A 19,583-nucleotide genomic window follows, 5' to 3' on the forward strand; every position below is an offset into this window, starting at 1 on the left:
TGGTTGGGAAGAGATTAAGGTTATTTCACATCAATGTGCCTAAAGTTTTGCAATTTTAACGAAGAATGTCAGATGGTTTCGAATTCACGCCATTCGAAAAGTAGTTGACGTTGTGAGTCATGTGGAAAATTGCATCGTCATTTATTCAAGAAACTTTCGTTTGATTGACAGTGAAGCGGCAGTTGCCCGGTTGCAACGATGGCACGAATTCTACGATCAAGATGAAGATTTGCACAAGTAGCAGATAGTGAAAATTTGCAACCGTGGACGAATTGTCAATTTTCGATAATCAATTTTCAAACAAAATCTGCTGATTTCCATAGTTAAAATAAATTTAGCATGGCATGTTGCATCACTTGAGTCGCTCGACTCAAGTGAACCAAATAAGGCATTTGCAATGTGAATGCTTATCATCAGCACTATTTTAACAGAGGAGCATCATTTTGCATCGTCAACAATGGGTGTCTGTGTCAAGTCAACATGAACAAGAGACAAGCACGACAGTAAAAGACAGAGCCAGTATTCAATTCGGAAAAGTAATAACGAGAACGAAATGTCCTTTTATTTGCATTTATTTTTGCTTTTGTAATACATGTGTCATTTAAAGTTCTTTTTTATTAACATAACGAATACAATTTCACAACTTTAATGTGTGTGTGTGTGTGAGTGTGAGTGCATTAAACATTATCACCGAGATCGGTTTCGAAGAAAATGCACATGTAATAAAATATTTTGATAGTTTCGAATTGTAAGCACGGAGAGTCGAGTAGAAGCAACTTCACTAACATCGATGAAAGAAAAGGAAAACATTAAAGTGTATCTATTTAAATGTGTCTGTGTAATGTGTTAATAAACGGCTCCTTATTATGAATGTGAATCAAAACAGTAAAAATAGTTGTATGTTGAATGAGATACGAAACGTTGATCCTTGTCCCTACACTGATGCCTAAATACATCAAAAATTCTTTTGTTTGTTTGTAATAGTAATATTGTGTTTGATAATAGTAAATGCCCAATGATATTATGTGTACGTTTAATTGTCCTGCTTTCATTATTCATCTTCTTCCTTGTCAATTCAGCTACGTAAATAAATTCTTGTCGTTTAGATCTCAATTGAAATGGGCCGACCTCCTTTACTGGGAAACCATATCGGCGAATGATTTCAAATAAGCTTCATGTATCTTGCGAATGAAGCTTGGATCGTTTTTCATCAAATAGGAAATGGCTTGGAGTAGTTGTGTTTCGGTCAATGGTTGCACCGTTGTAGATAAGTCATCGTTTTGTGATGCCTGTGCCTGTGCCTGTGCCTGTGTCTGTGGCTGTTGATCGTGTGCCGACTTCTTTCTGGACTTTTGGTTGCCCGCCTCTTTGCCCTTTGCCATGGAATTCTTCTTGTTTGTTTCGTTACTTTCATTTTTGCCGGCCTTTGCATTTGCATTCAATGGGCCAGTTCGTTGTGTGTTTGGCTCATTGGCCGTTGTCTCGAACATGGTCGGTGGCATTAGTTTTGCTGGCTTACCAGGTGTTGTGTTGTTCTGCGCATTTTGACCAATGTTGCCCGTAACTTTTGGTGCTGCAACTGGAACGGGTTTCTTCAAAAGTGCCTGCAACGGTTGTGGTGGCTCATTTTGTTGGCGCTGAGATTCGACATCCTTGATATCGGACAGTGGTGGCACCGTTTTTAAAACATGTGTCAAATTATTTGATGCAATGAATGTGGCCAGTGGCGATGTGCCCAAATCAATCGATGATTGTTGTTGCGTTGGCGAATTGATACGCATGAAATTCAAACCATTTTCAATACCACCAGCAGCAGCTGCTTTAGCGTAAGTTGTGTGTGCCGAATTATTTAGGATTTGCTTTGGTTTTGCATTTGATGTGGACTGATTCTGTGGTGGCGACTGCTTCTCTTTCAACGGTGTTTTAACACCTGCAAATATTCAAACAATATTTTCATTGATTACTAAATGCAAAACATATCACAGTGTATTTTATTCTATTCAATTCGATTTGTGACTTACGTTTCTCGATCTGGTCGATATGAACGGGCTGTGAGAGCATTCGCTGCAACAATGGACCTTCCTTCAGTTGCGTTGGCTTGGCGGCCGCAAAGAAATTCATAACACTTTGCGGTGTACCGACATCGTTCACTGGAATTTGAATGGGAACTGCGACTGGTGCACCCTTCTGTGGTGCAATTTTCTTTTCGATCGGCAACTCATTGGTCGCACCTTTTGGCGCATCTGGCGATTGTGGCGCACCTTTACCCTTCGGTACTGAGAGTGAATTGTTGAAATCCTGTTGAGCTTTGCTCAGCATACTGAAAATATCGACATTATTATTTGAATAGGTCATCAAATCGAATGACTGTTGCGGTAAATTCGATTCGCCGCTCTTCTGACTTTCGGTCAATGGATCAGCGTCCTTAGCAATCCGCTGTACCAGTTCACTGATGCGATCACATTCACTACGATTGTAAAACCAAAAACCGCGGATACGATTCCGTTCGTTGCGGTACAGAAGAAATGGCGTCTGATTCTGTAGTTCAATGCCAGCTGTAATCGGTTCGACCAACGAGTTTGTGTTCAATCGATTGTTGATGAATACGCTGTGGTATGGTTCAGCATTGCGAACATACACAAAAAATGCGCCTTCAATATCTGTCTTTTCCCATTCCGTTTCGTCCGGATTGAACGTATAAAATGCCACATGCGCCGAATTATCTATAATATCCTTTGCATACGGATCGACACGTTTTATCGCAGCCAAATTCATTCGTAATTCACTGGTTTTGTCAGCCATCACTGCAAATGGTTCGTCTTTTACTTTTGCGTTCTGCACAAAGAAAAAAAAAGTGGTGCACACACATGCACAATAAATGAAAATTGCCAGTGACTAAAGGAATAACGTAAAATGTTTATTGCATCGTGAAAATTGAATGGATTTGCCGAAGAAAATGAATTCTGTGCGAAATGCGAATGAGATACTTTACCTTAATTAATTGGAGAAAAAAGAATCTCGTTTTTTTTACGCTTGTGTTTTGTTGTACAATTTACTGTAATATGTTCGCATTGAACTCTTCTTCTTACAATCCACACTTTTACACAATTTGCGGCTTCTGTCAACTGTCATCCACTGCGCACAAATGTCACAACCCGCTTGAAATTGGAGTGCGTTCCACGATTTGGGATGAAAATGAAACGAATGAAAACAATATGAACATTTTTTTTTGTCCAAAATTTCCAACTTTGATTTGACGATTTATTTATTTTTCAATTTTTATTGCATGTAATTCTGTCTTTCGTCCATGACCATGGATTCATTTAATTTGTTAATGTGGGAAATGGTTTTCAGGTGACGGTCGAGCTGCGATTTGGTTGTCACATCATGATTGCAAACATCACCTAAAGATAAAGGAAGAATGAAAATTATTTGGATTTTATTTTTCGATTGGAAAAGAAATTAAAAAATGACTAAATATTTGTATTTAACAAAAAAGTGTTCAAAAATCGCGCGCAAATCTAACATCGATATGGTTTTTCGCCTGTATGAGTTCGACGATGATTTTGCATATTGTATAAAGAACGGAAAGTTCGATCGCAAAAATCGCATGGGAAGGTGCGTGTGAAGACACCAGTGTGCTCTTCCATGTGTTTCAGCAAAATACTCTTTCGGCTATATCTCTTCCCACATTCCGTACACTGCACCGTTTTTTCGCCGCTATGCGTTTCCTGATGCGTCTTTAAGTTGTACTTATTTTTGAACCTGAAAGATTCCAATTTGTCTTATTAATGTCAAAGAAAAATACAGGCAAACATTTTAAAATACAAAATTTGTAGTCTTCTTACGCTTTGAAACAAACTTCGCACTGGAATGGTCGTACGTCCAAGTGTACCAATAAATGAGCTTTCAATGAGCTTCTTTCTTTGAAATCTTTTCCACATTGTTCACAAACATAGGGCTTGGCAGCTGAAATATGCAACAATTTAATACCATTTTTATTTCAACAGTCTAGTAGATGGCATCTAAATATGATCACTCACTTCCATTTGGTTCAACGAGTTTAGCTTTCTTCTTGGCTTCTTTCGTATCGAGTCCTAGAAAAATTCAAGAGAAAAATAATTTTTTTTCAAAATTGAACATAAAAACTGGATTCGTTCACACATTATCTCACCATGTCGTCGTCTCATATGATTATAATAAGTGGACACATCAACAAAGAAGTGGTCACATTCTTCGCAACCATACATTTTCACACTAGCTCCGGTGTGCATCCGTTTATGGACTTTCAGAGCAAAAGCACTTGCGAATTTCTTTTGGCATACATCGCAGAAGTAATCAACGTGTTTCTGTTGATGAGAAGTGTAGTGGCGTTCAGTACGGAAGCGTGAATTGCAATACTGACACTTGTATTTACGCGGCAATGTGTGTACGGCCATATGATACCTTAGTATTGGAAACTTTTTGAATCTAACAAAAGAAAAGAAGAAAAATCGAAAATTTGAAATTCAAATTGAATTTCAATCTTCCCACAAAATAATGGATGTCTGGTCGATACCTTCTCAAGCACAAGTAACAATAATATTCGCGATTTGTGTCATCTTTTGGGAAACTGTTTCGTATTCTAAGATCTGAGCTGTCGTCTTCATTCAAATCAAGGTGAATTCGTATGGGAGCCATATCAAAAGCGACCGCTTTCACCTCTATCTCCATTTCTGGGTCTACTTCGGGTTTTGGTTCTTGGTTTATTTGCTCTGGTTCTGGTGGTTCTTTGTCTCCATTCAGTTCAACTTCGGAATTGCAATCGATAAAGGTGGGTTTGGCCTCCACCACCTCTATGCTCCCAATTAAATTTTCACAACTGTCTTCTTTGTGTCTCTCCAGCGCCTTACTTGTGCAGAACAATTGTAAACACAAATCGCACTTGTATTTGCCTTGTTTTCGGCAATGGCCACGGAAGCCGTCAATCGTTTTGAATCTGTTTTGAATACAACAAAGTCAATATCTGAATTTGTTTGCCATCAAAAGCAAGTAACTCACGTTTTTAGACAAATGTTGCATTTCAAATTTTGGTCTACCGATTCGCATTCATGTTTTTCCAATGCAAGCCTCGACGAAAAAGTACTGTTGCACTCAAAACATCCGAATCTTGTCTTTGAAGCCTTGTTTGTTGCTTTTGTTGTGGATTCTACTTCCTTGTCTATTTCAAATTTATAAATGTAAACAAGCCGTAGCAATTCGGACCGTATGAATGGTTCAGCGTTACGCACTTCTTATTCACTTCATAGTTCACAGGCTACTGTGATACCCGTGCATACTGTTTACAGTCTCTGAGTATATTTGTGCTGTTCCACTCTATGGACTGTCTTCTGTATATGCTTTGTCTATTACGATGCGTATCACAGAGCCGAATGAAGGGAATACATGGCGCCAACTATTCATATGGGCATGAATTCAAACATGAGACAGATTGTATTGCTTACCAAAATGATTTTGTATTTTGCGCTGTGCCTTGTGCACACTTTGTAAAAACGACCAACTATTCTCCAGCTTATAGTAGCAAAATTCACAAACATCTTGTGGTAGCTCGAAGTCAGTGTTCTGCGGATTCCATTGACAGCAGGCAATCAATTTTTGTTCCACCAATCGTCCGGGATCATTAATCGATGTGACAATTTCGGATGGATCTTTTGTCTCCGCACATAAACGGCAAAAAATCGACATTTTACCTTCGATTTTACAATCAATCGACGGGAAAATTGTACATTTGGACGCTGGTATTATATTACTGCTCTTTGTTGACGTTTCCAATGACAGTTGACTTTATGACAATGTACATTGTCACAAAATAATGCATGAACGCATTTTTCGCGCATAGTTCAATAAACTGAGCAACAACCGAGACAAATTGTATGGGGGAGAGAATGAGTTGATGCAACTGGGACTGTTTTTTGAAGAGCAATCAACTGTCGATAATTAATGGCTTTCATTTTATTCTATTCGTTCAAGTATCCATTCTATTCGTTCAAGTATCCAACCGCAACAGCGTTTGCACAGTACTTACTTATTACATGGATGGTTCAAGTTCTTACATGGAGAATTTCAAAGGTCATGGTCACCTCTTATGCATTCTATAAAGCAATAAATTCATGGAAAATCGTTCACTCTTGTTTGCAATCAAAAGAATATTTCCACTATGTGGTTCTTTATTGGTTATGCTTATTGTTATAAATACTGTGTCTACACCATGAGTACTGGTGTCTACACCACTAAATTAAACTTTATAATAATATGGCGAAAGTAGCTACTATAAGTAAATAGTTGCCTTGATTCTGGTTTTATGACATGGCCGTAGCCCTAGCTTGCTCTTCGAGTTTTCGTGCGAGTACAGAAATTCCTGCAAAACCAATTCAAATATGAGAAATATCCATTGAAATATATTGAACCTACTCTCACTTACCGTGCTCTTTCTTTAAATGACTGTAAAAACTTGACATTGTTCGGAAATTCGATGCACAGTGTTCGCAGAAGTAAGGCTTTTCACCAGTATGAATTCTTCTGTGTTCCTGCAAGACGATCAAAGAAAATGTATCATCTAATGAAGGTGCTGAGCAATGAAAATTTATGTAATGAATACAAACCACTAGATTCGCATTCAGTCGAAAGCTTTTGCCACAAAAGTCACAAATGAAGGGTTTCACAATTTCCCCTGTGTGATACTCCAAATGTCGGCGCAAGCTGATTTTCTTTCGGAAAGCCTTTTCACATTGTGTACACTTGTGTTCCAGTTCATCGGTGTGGGTTTTGCGATGGTCCTGCATCGTTCGCTTACGTTTGAACCTGTCAAATTTTTCAACGATTTCAAAAAGTCAAAGACAGGTTCATCAACAAAATCATTTACTTGTTTTACCCTAATCCGCAAACATCGCACTTATGCGGCCGATGATCCGAATGTACAGTCATATGAGTGAAAAGACCACCTCGTTGCGTGAAACTCATGCCGCACAATTCACAAGTGAACTTTCGAACAGCTGCAACAAATCAATTGTGAAAAAAAAACTTTTGCGTCGAAATATGATGTGCTCAATGAACCTACGTGCTTTTGGTGGAAGCGGTGGCTTCTTCTCACGTTTCGGAAGAGGAGCTCCATGCCTTTCTTTTATATGATTATCACGTTGAATGTTTCGCCTGAAGCGTTTATTGCATATATGACACTCGATTGTGGGATAATGCGTGTGGATTCTCATGTGAGCCTTAAGCAATTTTCTTCGTTTGAATCTGAAAATCGATGGAAATATTAGACTCTGATACTTGACTGAATCCGTATCTTCCGATTGATTCGGATTAAATTAATGCAAACAGAAAAAAAGTGACAAACACTTACGATCTATGACACATGAAGCATTCAAACGGTCTCGCACTCGAGTGGATAGTTCGATGGGCCGTTAGCGTGCATTTCAAGCGAAAACGTCGGCCACATTCGTTGCATGCATATTGAAACTCTGTTGAATTCGATGATGCCAGCTGCTCAGCGTCTTCTTTCACATCTAAATTGGACTCTGTTAGATCCTCTTGTTCATCTTCGTGTTCGCTTGACCTGTCCCTTCCATGCACCTGCCGTAGATGTTGATTTAAATTCGACGAACTCTTAAAGTACTTTCCACATTTTAAACAGCAATAAGGGCGCTCATTCGTATGGATTCTCTTATGAACCTAAGAAGGAAGATTGCAAATTAGACCTAACTTTGATTTGCTTATGTTCGAGTCAAAACAAACCGTCAAGTTATAAGCAGTGGTAAAACTTTTCTGACACACATCACATTCATGGTTTTGACGTAACTTGGCCTCGTCCAATGTGTCGATGGTTGATCCAATCAAAAATTTCTCTTCATCATTTGTTGGCTCTGGTAATGTAATCGATTCGACAAAAATATCTTCCTGTGTATCACATAGCGGCAGTTCATCTTCATCGTTGGCATTCAATTCACATTTTACCGCTACCAATTCCGTATCATTGAAGATTTCCTGCAGTTTTATCTGAGCAAAAGCCACGCATTCGCTGAAAAGCCATGATTTCTCCAATTTTTCGGTGCATGAATAGCAAACGACTTCGGGCAAATGGCCATTGTTTATGTAATTATTCCACTGGCAACAAACGACTAGTTTTTCTTTTATATTCAATTTGCAATCACTGATTGTGGTGTTCAGTTCATCTTCCGTTTTCATTTCAGCGCACAAACGACAATAGGTCGTCATTTTTAATGTGGCCACTGTCAAATGCACTGATTTTCAATACAATCTTATCGTCGAATAGTAAAATAAATAAAGTGGAAAAATTAAATGGTCTATTTGTTTACTAAACAAATAAATTTTTCGATCTGTCAAATGGAATCGATCCGTCTAGTTGCAATAGCGAAACAAATGTCAATTCTGGCAACTTTATGTACCAGTTAAGTATGTGAATGCGTTCACAGTGTGATTTCGTTTGACTAGCACTTCATTTGTCTAGTTTTTGTTGTTTCACACATAATTCAATTCGGAGATAATACTCCGGTTGAATTCTTCAAAAATCCTATGAAATTCTATGAATAGAAAAATGATTCAGTATTGACGGCGATATTGGTTTGTTATTTTAATTTTTGTGACTCACAAACCGTTTGTTTTTCGGACAAATAAATGACTCAAATACATTTTAAGTAGATTTGCTCATGTGTGTCTATGTGTGAGTGTGTACTTCAGTGTTTACCTTGGTTTTTGCATACTTAACATATTTTTCTCTCTCCTAGGTGATGAATGGAATAAAGACAACGTTCGATTGCATTGTTTTGATGAAAACAATGCAAACTCAGATGGAATATAAACCAGCAAGAATGAACTCCAATATGGGAAATATTTTTGAATGCCATTCGATTTGTTCAGCTACTAGATATTTAGTTTATTCTTTATTCTATTTTAATGTGTACAAAATTCAAGGTTAAGAGCTTGTTTTTGTTTTTTTTTTATTCTTTCAAACATTCGATTTGTTATTTATTATCATTATTAATTTTCTTTCATCTTATCGAATAGGTTTAAATTCAAACTTTTTTTTAATTCTGCAATCGTTCGAATATGATTACAAAAAAAACGGTTCTTTCTTCTTTTACATATATATAATTAATGGTATTCGCCTTGTTTTGTTTTTCTTTATTCTCTTAAATCTTAACAATATTGCGGGTAAAAACGAAATTAAATAACAAACGATGAGGCGATCGCGTTGAAGAGAAAAAAGGAGAAAAAAGAAGAGAAAAAGAGCTATGAAATGTACAACTCATTAAATTATTACGGATAAAAATAAGACTACTAGAGAAAAGGACTGGCTGCTATCGATTTCGGTTGTGTGTTTGTTTGTGAGAAAAAAAGCGCAAAGAAAAAGTAGAAATATAGTGTGGTTGTGAGGGGTGTATTACAGTAAAGATTCCATGATTTTTGGGCTTCCACATCATATGTAAGTTTGTTTGAGTGTTGTTGTTGATGTCGTCTTAAGAATATCATCGAAATTATCGGTTGCTCTAAACGAAAGTCAATGGCAGTAGAAACATTCGCTTTGGATACGCAACACTAAAATTGTGCAAACAAGCGAGAAAAAAAAGAGAAGTAATGATAGATACAATCACAACGATAAAAATGTGTTGAAATTTAAGTGAATGGCAAATTTACCCAAAAGAATTGTTGGCTGCTGTTGTTTTACGTTACAGCTCCATATCTTCGGCAACATTTTCGCTAAAATCAGACATGCTCGATTCGCTGTCTGAACTTTCGTTTTCGGTTTGTTCGCGTAAGGCTTCTTCGGTAGCAAAACGCTTCACATAATCGGACACCCGTTTACTGTAATCGTCTGGTGTGTGTAGAAATAGGGCGGCTGCTTCGCTATTCAGTGGATCCTGTGGATTGGGATATGTGAGCAGCTGCGGCAGAAATTGTTCGAATATATTCGATAGATCATAGAGTGCAGTCCATGTTTGATTGATGACATCCAGGCACACTGTCCCCGATACCTCATCAATATTTGGATGAAATATTTTATTCATAAAACCTATGCTGGGCGATTTGAATGGATAATTGTCGGGTAGGTGTACACGAACTTTCCAAACGCCACCTTCGTACGGTGTACCCTTTGGGCCGAAAAATTTGACACAAAACTCATTGAGACCACCGATGATGGTGACTTCGTGCTTACTTTCTATCAACTTTATGACATCAGTATCAATGCGACGTTTTCCTGCACTTGGCGACGACATTTTTGTTTTTGATTTAGTGTTTGTTTTTGTTCCTCGTCTCTCTCTTTGCTTTCTCAATTCGATGATCGATTCTAATCACAGCAATCAATTCAACTGCTCAACTTTGCTTCACTGAACTTCGTTCCTTCAACACAACACTAAATGCTCATATTTCTACGTTTACTTAATGTGTTTTTTTTCTCTCTCTTTCTCTGTCTTACTCTCTTTCTGCAGCTCTTTGTGTTTCACTCGTTCTCGCACTTTTCTTAATCTCCACTCGAATTGAATTTTATTTGGTTTATTGCGTATCTTTCAAATATGTGTGTGATTTTTTTTCTTGCTCGATTCAATGAAGAAAAAAAAATTTCATCAATATTTTGACGGATGTGTGCACGTACCTTATTCACACCAAACAATGAAATGAAGATTCGCTTGATATTTTTGCTCTGGTCGAAAGAAAAATACTTATTTTGCTTTCTGTGACAGTTTGACGTACCAACACACACTCACATCCACCACACACACGAATGAGTTTCGTAAACATTGTTTGCAGCTGTCACAAATCGGGCGCTAACAGCAGTCTGGTTGCTTTTTTTGCTCTTTTATCTGCGCGCTTTGCATGCAATTCACATCATTTCAAGCACATTTCTTAGTTTGTTGGATGGCACACACATGATTTTATTGCAGTTGAGCATCTATTTGCGAAAAAGTGGAGCCGGACTCGTGATACAAACAAAATCAAAGTTTTGCAGCGCTCGGAAAAAATAGCAACATTTAGCAAATTCAAAAACAACTGATAAAAAAGCAACACTTTCTTCTGTCATTCATCGGAACCTTGATAAACAAAAAAAACGCTATTTGATTAAGTTCATTTTTCGTGTATGAATGATGAATATTTTCAACGAGATATTTTTAATCAATTCATTGAATCAATTGTAAATAAGAAAAAAATACCATACAGGGAGCTTCTTATTGAATATTGAAGTTCAGCAGGAAATTCTAAACAAAAAACGTATCAAGCGACTTATATTTGTACTTGAGACTTGGGGAACCTTATCAGTCAACTGATTTTTTTTTCGTGGATCGTGTTCTTATTTTGATGATTTTTTGAGCTAAATTTTTCAAGAAGAGTTGATACTTGAGCGCGACCAAATTTCATGATAATTAAATAGTATGTAAACAAATCTGAAGCGAGCTGGTCGGATTTAGCTTCCGAATGATTATTCGTGATTAGTTTGAAATATTTTTGATATATAGCAAGATGCTTGCATTTTCTAATATTCGAGTGTTGTTGTTTATCATATTGATTGCAGTTTGCTATGGTCAATATAAGGACGGAATAGAGACTGAGAAACCGTATATCGATTATCTTACGTTGGATTATTTGAGTGTTGAGCAGAGTTTGTGGTCAAGATTAAATCATCTCGGCGACAAAAATGGACTGTACTCGTTGGTGCAGAGCGAACATCTCAGATTCATCAGCAGTGACTTTGGTGTCACTCCAAATACCCAAGACTTCGTACCATCTGGCTATCTTGCCAATAATTTATCGCTTGTAAATATATTGTTCTATAACATGAGCTTGATATTGCGCTCTAATTCTTTCGATTCACACGATATTTACTACGTTCATGAGATTTTGGCCAATTCCATTGCATATTCGGAAAGCATATTCCGAGAGGCCATACGGGCTGAGTTTTGGCATAAAGGGAAAGACGTACGTATTTTCATAACGTTTAAACTCTCTTGAAATATTCTAATCTGAGCATGAAAGAAAAATGTTTGAATAAAACATCAAAAATTTAGCTACAAACAGCACGAGTAGCAAACGGAAGGAAGTCTCTGGCTATAAAAAAAGATTCGAAGCAAAATTCATTAAAAATCCATGCGCTTAACCCAAATTATTTCAATCGCAATTCCAGTATGTTCAACATTGCCGTCAGTTGGAATCGTCGCCGATAACAGTGGAATCCGAATTCCAGTTGATCTACAATTATTACAAGGACGTTCGTGCTGCTCTCTTGAAAACATACATTTTGACCCAATTATCGCACATGCTAATAAATATCAACAACAAAGGTTAGAGAGCTTTGTTTTTTAATAAAATCACGATGTATCACGGTGTGTCGTACAATATTTCTGCGATTATGTTGTAGTTCATGTTATGTGAATTTCGTTGTTATTCGCCATCTGTTGTTGTTGTTGTTTTATTTTTTGTGGTAACAGGAAATAATTTTTCATCGACGTCGTATTATGTGAAGGATGAGTTGTTCCGTCGTGTCGACTTGATTAAAAGGAACGTCAAGAATTTGTTAAAAATAGCAAAACGCGACTCATGGGTTTGCGATCGCTTCCCGTATTTACATGGTATGAACGATTTTGTCTGGACGTTTTTATCAAAATGAGTTAAATAAATCCAAATTATTTTTTAGCTGACGGTTATACACAAGTTATAAAATTCCTACAAGGCTACATAGGTACATGATGAATATTCAAAATATTTATATAAATTGTCATTTAATATTTCTTGTGTTATCAAAATGTAGATAACGAATTGAATTTAAACCAAGAGGATACTTGCCAAAATAATTGCGAAGACTTCACAAGTACACGACATGTGCGATGCGCAGACAAAACTCTGTGCACACAAAATCGTAACGATGAGCTGGTGGTGTGCAACGGTAAAATTCGCGATTGTACAGAAATCCCTAGCGAAGAGGTCGAAGTTTGCTTTGCAGAAAATACACTGAAGAGATACCATTACCTCAAGTATAGTGATGGAAACGTGCATGGCAGCAAACCAGCAACGGAATGTTCGTCCATAAATCATGTAAATGACATTTTATGCTATGAAAATGGAATTCAGTTCTGTTCTGAAACCGAAGATACTCTTTTTCTAGGCTAAGTCATGGCGACGTTGGTTTGTTAAGTGTAGCAGTTGCTATTGCCTCTGTGATGATACGAAAGATTCAGAACGACATTTTAGCTTGCATGAAGTGGTATCTGATATCGAACAAAATAAGGTATAGATTTTTGCATTCGTGCAAATGAATTAAACCGAAAATCCAATAGTTTATCTATGAAAATATTTTGAATAGGTTATCACGGGAGTTCGTTTTGTTAAAGAAAACGGAGTGATTCAATTGTCTATCTCGCAACGAACTCTTCTGCCGTTCGGTCAAACCGAAGAGTCAGAGCAAGACACATGGAAGCTGGCAGATTATCAATTTGCGGCAACAGATCATAGCGCCATCGATGGAGTGGATTATTTCACATTGACCTATGAAAATCGGTCGATAAATCTGGACGATTTGGTAGTGCCGCAAGGAAAATTGGTGACCGGCATTCGATTTTTCAATCTAAATGGACATTTAGCTTTGCAGATAAGAGGTGCGGTCAACCGGATTCGATTAAACGAACCGATAGCTTAAAAATATTAGCATGTTTACGGCAACGTCCGTCGATTGGATTCATTTGAACAAGCCAAAATCAACAAACATGAACACTGAACAGTTATCCAATAATGAATAACATATTCGACTAGGGGAATATCACGCTTAAATTATTTCAAATATTTCAAAAAAATCCAATTTATCTCTAAGAATCTGTCGTATGAAATATGGTGGATATTTGTGAATACGGCGGAATATTGTGGATTTTTGTGATTATGAATGATATTTAAATGTATTTATTCGGATTCAATGCAAAAAATCTCAAATATCTCCAAAATCCACAAAAATCTGATTTATTTATTCGAAATAATGGAAAATATGTCATACAACTAATGTTTATTTCAAATATCTCAAATATCTCACAAGATTCAGGAGCGTGATATTCCCCTAGATATTCGATTCCAATGTGACATTTAAATCTCTTTTGCAGCAACTGATTTCGATTACTTTAGCGGTCGTTTGGAGAACATCACCCACACTCCTTGGGTCATGAGTGAATACGGTGGCCAAACGGAGATTGAAATCGCAAAGAAAGCCAATTCCCTGGTTAGCGTTGTTAGCGGTTTGTATATTCCCGACACTACTATCAATGCATTCGTTCGCTTCGGGCCCAGTGACATTCAATTCGACGTTGGACAGTCGACAGTACCACTGATTGATACGATGCCAATCGAATCGCGGAACCCAGTTGCACTCGGCGGTATTGGACTTGCCTACAAAAAGAACGAAGAGTCTGGCGGTTTTATTGGATTGAAAACGATCACCTACGATTTTGCTATAGCCGATGTAACCATCGACGAAGAGTACGATTACATTGATTGAAAATTAAATTAGATAATTACATTATTATAGCATGTATCCAATATTGAATTGATTGGCAAATTAATAGATGAAGATACATTTGTACAAATAAATCACTTGTCCAATTGAACACAATGTTGTTGACTGACTTCCTAACCTTCGGTGCGTCGGGTGTAATTTTATTTACATAAACTAAAAACAAAGCAAGAAGACGTACAAAAGTGCAAACTCAGATGGATGTAAAATGTTCGCTTTATTAAATCGATTAAAGATAAAAATCACAGAGTCATTCATGAAAAAAAAAACTGCCGCCGCTGCCGCAACATCAATGGATTTGCATATTTCAACCAATTACCTTGACACTTCGGTCAGTTGAAGATCACGTTTATTAACGAGGCAACTAGCACTTCCATATTAAATTAGATTTGAGGCCAGTTATTTGTGTTCGTATGAAAACGAAACGAACACTTGATTTTCTATTCAAACGATCATCAGACTGAAATTAATCAATAGCAATCTGGTAGTCAATTTATCGTTCATCAACAGCATTAGAAACAATAAATCAGAATTACAACGGCTTAAAAAAGCATTAAATTGGAAGTAAAGTTCTCATCAAAATTGCGCTTGTGAACTCTCAAGAAAACATCGCAAGACATGCGCAATTATTTCCGTAACGCGATGTTTGTTGTTGTATCGTTGCAGTCGTAAACAATGGGCACTTGATTTTGATATGCTGATTAATTGGCTTGTGGCACGGTGAGCACGCGTCTTTGACTATTTAATCAATTTATTGCCTTTTATTCGCTGATTCGCCCATACAGCCCGCTTCGAATCAGCTAGAATATGGTTTGTTTAGTGGATTATTGTGATCAGTCGTTCTAGAAATGCTGTACGTGCTTCAAGTAATTTTGTTAACGCTGACGTTGGCCAGTGAGTTTATTGTGAATAAAGTTTACAAAACGTTGAGTTTTCTTCAAAAATATTTGCATTTTTTATTGAATCCATATTATTTACATATTTGCTGTGTTTTTTTTTCATTCATTCTAATGAATTTAAGGTGCGTTGCCAGCGGGGCCGGTCCAGTCAGAACAAGAGATTTCGGATAATGACATCGACAATGATGACTTTAGCGACGAATTACCCTTCGAAGCTGAGTTTTATCGAACGAGCACCGATCGCGATGAATTCGTTCGTCCAATTCCAAGTCCAAAAGATAACGAGATTGATGACGGTGATGGTGGAATCGAATTAAATGTACCAACCACATTCGTTCACACACCCAATTGTACCTATCATATCGCCATCCGTGTGTTTTTCGAAAGCATTGATGATTTGGAAATTAAATTGGACGGTTTAACAGTGGAAAGTGGCTCAAAGAATAAAATTAGTTTGAGTGATTTTGTGCAACAGGCCCAAGTACAGGTGTTCAATAGTATCAAGGGCAAGAATTTCACAAGTGAACTGATGAACGATGTCATTAGTTATCTGAGACAAGCGTTTGTCAGTGCATTTGGATACGATGATAACTGTGGCGTTTCGACCAATGTTGTTACATATTTCACGAAAGATGATACTCAAGCTGATCCGCCTCAGATGAATGAGCAAACTACTGACATTCCAACGCATGATGAAGACGCACCGGGCGACACTGATCTAATTGATTCTGAAACAACCACTGAAAATGATGGGGATGCTACTGAAGAATATCAGCCGAAAACATTGACTCGGCCCAAGCTCAGTGACATCGTTCAAGACACAATCGATGTGTACAAAGCACTCAATAACTGGAAATATCCACAGCAATCTTAGTTCTTTTTCTGTTTGGGTTAGATTTCAAAAATATATATTTATTTTCAATTATTACTCAAACGAGAAATGGTTTTTACATTGTTCAGAAATGAATAAATATCGTTGACAAGGGATGATATTACGATTGCTTTTCTTTGTATTTAGTCATTTCAATTTGGTTCGAAGGAAAATTGTCAGAAAATTGGCCCAAATTCAGTGTGGGATTTTTACAGGTTCGGACAAATTGCGGAGTGTGAGGAAACATTACCGTGATCGGCCTTTCCTGATTCATCGTCAGGTGCTTCATCAAAGCCAGCTGTAATGAGGAAAAAGAACATGATAATTTATTAAAATATTCATGTTTAGTCAATGCTTCAAGAGTTGTCCGTACCTTTTTGTACAAGTTTTTGCTTCTCCATGACCAATTTTTGTGTTTCAAAGAACTTTTGGAAGATCGCCGGCTTTGGTGTCTCAATTTTTGGCATTTGTTTGACGTTTGCAACTGCAACGAATAAAAAATATTTATAATACGAATTCAATTTTGCCTCAATTAAAATGTTCTTACCATCGCATTGTGCCACTGTTTCTGTTATATCAGATGTGCGAGCTGTATCTTGTTGTTCAAATTTCAGCTGTTTAATGGCCGAAAATCTGTGTATAAATCGTGAGTCTTTTCGCAACGGAATGTCATGAAATATGATGGCCGGAGATGATGCACCCGATGAACTGGGGCTAACTGCATTTTGTCTCTTGACAACGGGTGAATGGATTGGTTTTGATGGTGATTCGTTCACATCGTTGCAGTTTTCATCGATCAAAACTGCAATTGGAAGAATTTTTGCAATAAATCAGGCTTAACTGAAGCAAAACGCCGTTCTCGCAAACTAAACATACTTGGCATTGATGGGAAAATTTCATAATTGATCTCTGGCTGCTCAGATTCTGATTGTGTGTTTCCTTTGGCATGACAATCGGATGTATTTTGAAGGTTATGCATCTTTAAAATGTGTTGGTGTGTCACATCAATTCTCGCTAGCATGTCCAGTTGCCACATTTTCACCGATTTGATGGCATCTTGCACTATTTTCTCTACTCGGCCCTTTGATTCTTCGGCAAAACTATCCAATTTGCGTCGTCGTTTCTGTTAAATTGAATCAAACCCTAATTACACTCAATCACTTGACAATCAAAACATAGATTCCATACCTCATTGTTGGTCAACGGTGCCAATTTTCGTATTTCAACTGTCCGGTCGCGTGGTTTTTCACCGGCTGATCGCTCATTTCCTTTTTTCAATGCCAAGATTTTCACCGCCCAAGCCCCGTTTCCCGTTGAAAGTGCCTTTACCATGATGTCTCTCAAACCATTGGATTAACTTATTGCACGTGTTTAAATGGAACCACTTCGCTTTGTTATCGTTGTTAAAGTGACAGGTGACAGTTTTGTGTGCGAAATATTTAAAACAATGCAGCGTGACGTAAACTTGCATCTAACCGTTGAGAAAACGATTTAAAACTACAAGCGATTTTATTGACAGAAGAAATAAAACGTATTACAGTGAAGTGTATACGTATCATAAAAAAGCGTTATTTATTGGCAATGAAAATTTTGATTTTTCTAATTGAAGATTTATTGACGACTAATCGATTTGATTAATCACACTTTAATAGCGTATGCTATTTGATTGACCGCTAAGTTCATTTAAATACGAAGACGTCATTCTATTGTCAAATTAAAAATAAAGTTCTTTAATGATGGAAAGGCATGTTTATTTGGATAATATCCATTTATTTCATTCAAAACACTAAAAACTCGATTTCCATTTGCATATACTAGTACATGTTATTGCCTGTGGATCTCGATGAAACGAGAGGTAAAAAATAAAATGAAAAACTTTTCAAAATGTATACGATTGGTTTTGTTTTTATTCCAATTTTAGGCGATGAAATGAATATTACGAGATGTAAAAGTTTTAATGTATTTAAAAAGAAGTCTTCGTGATTCTTTTATTTCAAAATTTTCCTGGTCAAATTTGTTTTTATGGCGAGATCAACCCATTTTTCCTATGCCAATTGCTTCAAATCGATCTCATTATTCTTGGAAATATTTGTTAATTGATTCGAACAAATACAACTACGTCTCATCCAACCAGCTATTTTCTGTCCAATTTTTGCAAAGTTTAAGGAACCATCCCTTTGTTTAGAAACAGCACGACGATTTCGTTCAGTTCTGAAGTATTTTTTATACTTCTGTGGATTAATTTCGATGTCCAAAAACCACTGGCGACCTTTGTAACATAAAAATTTAGTTAATCTATGTTTATTGAGAATATTCCAGTCGTTACCTATTGATAAGCAGAAAATCCAGAATAATATGCAGTTCGCATATATAAGTTGATCATCTCCTCCCCATAATAGTAAGAGTATCATGGCCGATAAGCGGTGCCAGACCAAACAAACGCCACATATCAGGGAAAAAACCGCCGATCGTTCCAGTCCATATTTCATAAGTTTATGGGTGCTAATTGAACGATTGGATTCTGTAATGAAAACGTCATTTACATTTGATGTATTTAATAAGAATTCCAAGTCACAAACCATGCATTAATAATATGTGGCATACTGGCAAGTAAAATACATATGTGTCAAAATTATTCATATCTGAATAATTATTGTCAATGAACGACAATGTAAAAGTCAATGTTATAAAACATGTAGAAAGTATGGACAATGTTAAAGACTGTGTCGTTGGACTTTCGTCGTACTGAGTTCTCTTTGCTTTTTTCTGTAAGTGAAAAGAAAATGTCTCTCAATGAAATGTATATTTTCGAGCATACCTTTAGTGCAAAAGCATTTATTGCCCTCCCTAACGCGAACATGAAAACAAACAAAGTGACTCCAGCTGCCAACCGATATATGAATCGGTGGGAATAAAGGCAGTGTATAAAAAATATGCCGAACAAAACAAACTACAGCGTTTCCTCTACATAGAGATGTTGTTGTATTATAACTCTGTATGGATCAATTTGTTTGTTTTCATGTTCAAACCGAACAGATGGCGCATTACGATATCTTCTTTTGATATCACTAATAACACAGTGCAACACAGGTCAGACGACCAAGACTTGGCATATCAGAGGTGTTAGTACTACCATAGCTAATAAAACCCCAATTGGGTTTTGAAAGTTTAGTAGGGGTTTTCATTTTATCGACCTAGGTGGTTTATGTGATTCAGGGGAATTTTCAAAGTTGACCTCTTCAGTTTTTGGTCAATAACTCGTCTAATA

The 19,583-nt window shown here is 37.0% G+C and overlaps 6 protein-coding genes and 1 long non-coding RNA gene across 8 annotated transcripts; 2 read left to right on the plus strand and 5 right to left on the minus strand.

The window, feature by feature from the left end:
* Positions 1 to 556: 556 nt before the first annotated feature.
* On the minus strand, positions 557 to 3,138 carry LOC129572025 (uncharacterized). Its single transcript, XM_055451931.1, has 3 exons — positions 2,993 to 3,138; positions 2,022 to 2,835; positions 557 to 1,930 (listed from the first exon to the last, which is right to left on the minus strand). Exons 2-3 carry the CDS (start codon positions 2,800 to 2,802, stop codon positions 1,134 to 1,136), a joined length of 1,578 nt encoding a protein of 525 aa, XP_055307906.1. The 5' UTR covers positions 2,803 to 2,835; positions 2,993 to 3,138; the 3' UTR covers positions 557 to 1,133.
* A 106-nt stretch (positions 3,139 to 3,244) lies between these two features.
* On the minus strand, positions 3,245 to 8,410 carry LOC129579874 (zinc finger protein Xfin-like). Its single transcript, XM_055470060.1, has 15 exons — positions 7,777 to 8,410; positions 7,385 to 7,713; positions 7,097 to 7,278; positions 6,911 to 7,031; positions 6,642 to 6,840; positions 6,461 to 6,566; positions 6,346 to 6,397; positions 5,484 to 5,821; positions 5,041 to 5,200; positions 4,559 to 4,978; positions 4,175 to 4,470; positions 4,044 to 4,097; positions 3,849 to 3,969; positions 3,527 to 3,765; positions 3,245 to 3,404 (listed from the first exon to the last, which is right to left on the minus strand). Exons 1-15 carry the CDS (start codon positions 8,254 to 8,256, stop codon positions 3,280 to 3,282), a joined length of 3,222 nt encoding a protein of 1,073 aa, XP_055326035.1. The 5' UTR covers positions 8,257 to 8,410; the 3' UTR covers positions 3,245 to 3,279.
* A 500-nt stretch (positions 8,411 to 8,910) lies between these two features.
* On the minus strand, positions 8,911 to 10,800 carry LOC129572052 (ubiquitin-conjugating enzyme E2 H). Its single transcript, XM_055451960.1, has 2 exons — positions 9,697 to 10,800; positions 8,911 to 9,597 (listed from the first exon to the last, which is right to left on the minus strand). Exon 1 carries the CDS (start codon positions 10,275 to 10,277, stop codon positions 9,729 to 9,731), a length of 549 nt encoding a protein of 182 aa, XP_055307935.1. The 5' UTR covers positions 10,278 to 10,800; the 3' UTR covers positions 8,911 to 9,597; positions 9,697 to 9,728.
* Positions 10,801 to 10,834: 34 nt separating this feature from the next.
* Positions 10,835 to 14,639, plus strand: LOC129572010 (uncharacterized). 2 transcript variants are annotated; one of them, XM_055451920.1, is made up of 9 exons: positions 10,925 to 11,427; positions 11,570 to 11,973; positions 12,179 to 12,335; positions 12,483 to 12,623; positions 12,689 to 12,733; positions 12,803 to 13,086; positions 13,157 to 13,279; positions 13,355 to 13,646; positions 14,139 to 14,639. In XM_055451920.1, the coding sequence occupies exons 2-9, from the start codon at positions 11,833 to 11,835 to the stop codon at positions 14,528 to 14,530; spliced, it is 1,575 nt and encodes a 524-aa protein (XP_055307895.1). In that variant the 5' UTR covers positions 10,925 to 11,427; positions 11,570 to 11,832; the 3' UTR covers positions 14,531 to 14,639. The 2 variants fall into 2 exon arrangements, with proteins under 2 accessions (XP_055307889.1, XP_055307895.1); XM_055451914.1 differs by having other exon boundaries at positions 10,835 to 11,973.
* A 132-nt stretch (positions 14,640 to 14,771) lies between these two features.
* On the plus strand, positions 14,772 to 16,436 carry LOC129572042 (uncharacterized). The gene is made up of 2 exons (XM_055451950.1): positions 14,772 to 15,439; positions 15,567 to 16,436. Exons 1-2 carry the CDS (start codon positions 15,394 to 15,396, stop codon positions 16,316 to 16,318), a joined length of 798 nt encoding a protein of 265 aa, XP_055307925.1. The 5' UTR covers positions 14,772 to 15,393; the 3' UTR covers positions 16,319 to 16,436.
* Positions 15,477 to 18,199, minus strand: LOC129572034 (uncharacterized). The gene is made up of 5 exons (XM_055451939.1): positions 17,504 to 18,199; positions 17,192 to 17,438; positions 16,863 to 17,117; positions 16,689 to 16,799; positions 15,477 to 16,613 (listed from the first exon to the last, which is right to left on the minus strand). Exons 1-5 carry the CDS (start codon positions 17,645 to 17,647, stop codon positions 16,525 to 16,527), a joined length of 846 nt encoding a protein of 281 aa, XP_055307914.1. The 5' UTR covers positions 17,648 to 18,199; the 3' UTR covers positions 15,477 to 16,524.
* Positions 18,200 to 18,268: 69 nt separating this feature from the next.
* Positions 18,269 to 19,024, minus strand: LOC129572264 (uncharacterized). The gene is made up of 3 exons (XR_008688422.1): positions 18,895 to 19,024; positions 18,642 to 18,836; positions 18,269 to 18,584 (listed from the first exon to the last, which is right to left on the minus strand). It is a non-coding gene; the product is annotated as an uncharacterized LOC129572264 (long non-coding RNA).
* Between the last annotated feature and the right edge of the window lie 559 nt (positions 19,025 to 19,583).

Source organism: Sitodiplosis mosellana, unplaced genomic scaffold (assembly GCF_009176505.1).
Source record: "Sitodiplosis mosellana isolate CC-2019 unplaced genomic scaffold, AAFC_SMos_1.0 Smas_scaffold_1, whole genome shotgun sequence".
In the NCBI taxonomy this organism is placed as follows: domain Eukaryota; kingdom Metazoa; phylum Arthropoda; class Insecta; order Diptera; family Cecidomyiidae; genus Sitodiplosis; species Sitodiplosis mosellana.

Excerpts from the sequence above, each read along its gene's own strand:
- LOC129572025 (XM_055451931.1), bottom strand. The coding sequence starts at position 2,802 with ATGGCTGACAAAACCAGTGAATTACGAATGAATTTGGCTGCGATAAAA. Across the intron at positions 1,931-2,021 it reads TATCGACCAGATCGAGAAAC|GTGTTAAAACACCGTTGAAA; the intron begins GTAAGTCACAAA and ends GAATATTTGCAG.
- LOC129572052 (XM_055451960.1), bottom strand. The coding sequence starts at position 10,277 with ATGTCGTCGCCAAGTGCAGGAAAACGTCGCATTGATACTGATGTCATA.
- LOC129572010 (XM_055451914.1), top strand. The coding sequence starts at position 11,518 with ATGCTTGCATTTTCTAATATTCGAGTGTTGTTGTTTATCATATTGATT. Across the intron at positions 12,336-12,482 it reads AATAAATATCAACAACAAAG|GAAATAATTTTTCATCGACG; the intron begins GTTAGAGAGCTT and ends TTGTGGTAACAG. Across the intron at positions 13,087-13,156 it reads AATGTTCGTCCATAAATCAT|GCTAAGTCATGGCGACGTTG; the intron begins GTAAATGACATT and ends CTCTTTTTCTAG.
- LOC129572034 (XM_055451939.1), bottom strand. The coding sequence starts at position 17,647 with ATGGTAAAGGCACTTTCAACGGGAAACGGGGCTTGGGCGGTGAAAATC. Across the intron at positions 17,439-17,503 it reads CACCGTTGACCAACAATGAG|AAACGACGACGCAAATTGGA; the intron begins GTATGGAATCTA and ends TCAATTTAACAG. Across the intron at positions 16,614-16,688 it reads GCAAAAACTTGTACAAAAAG|CTGGCTTTGATGAAGCACCT; the intron begins GTACGGACAACT and ends TCCTCATTACAG.
- LOC129579874 (XM_055470060.1), bottom strand. The coding sequence starts at position 8,256 with ATGACGACCTATTGTCGTTTGTGCGCTGAAATGAAAACGGAAGATGAA. Across the intron at positions 4,979-5,040 it reads TGCAACATTTGTCTAAAAAC|ATTCAAAACGATTGACGGCT; the intron begins GTGAGTTACTTG and ends TATTCAAAACAG. Across the intron at positions 3,970-4,043 it reads ACTCGTTGAACCAAATGGAA|CTGCCAAGCCCTATGTTTGT; the intron begins GTGAGTGATCAT and ends TGCATATTTCAG.
- LOC129572042 (XM_055451950.1), top strand. The coding sequence starts at position 15,394 with ATGCTGTACGTGCTTCAAGTAATTTTGTTAACGCTGACGTTGGCCA. Across the intron at positions 15,440-15,566 it reads GTTAACGCTGACGTTGGCCA|GTGCGTTGCCAGCGGGGCCG; the intron begins GTGAGTTTATTG and ends AATGAATTTAAG.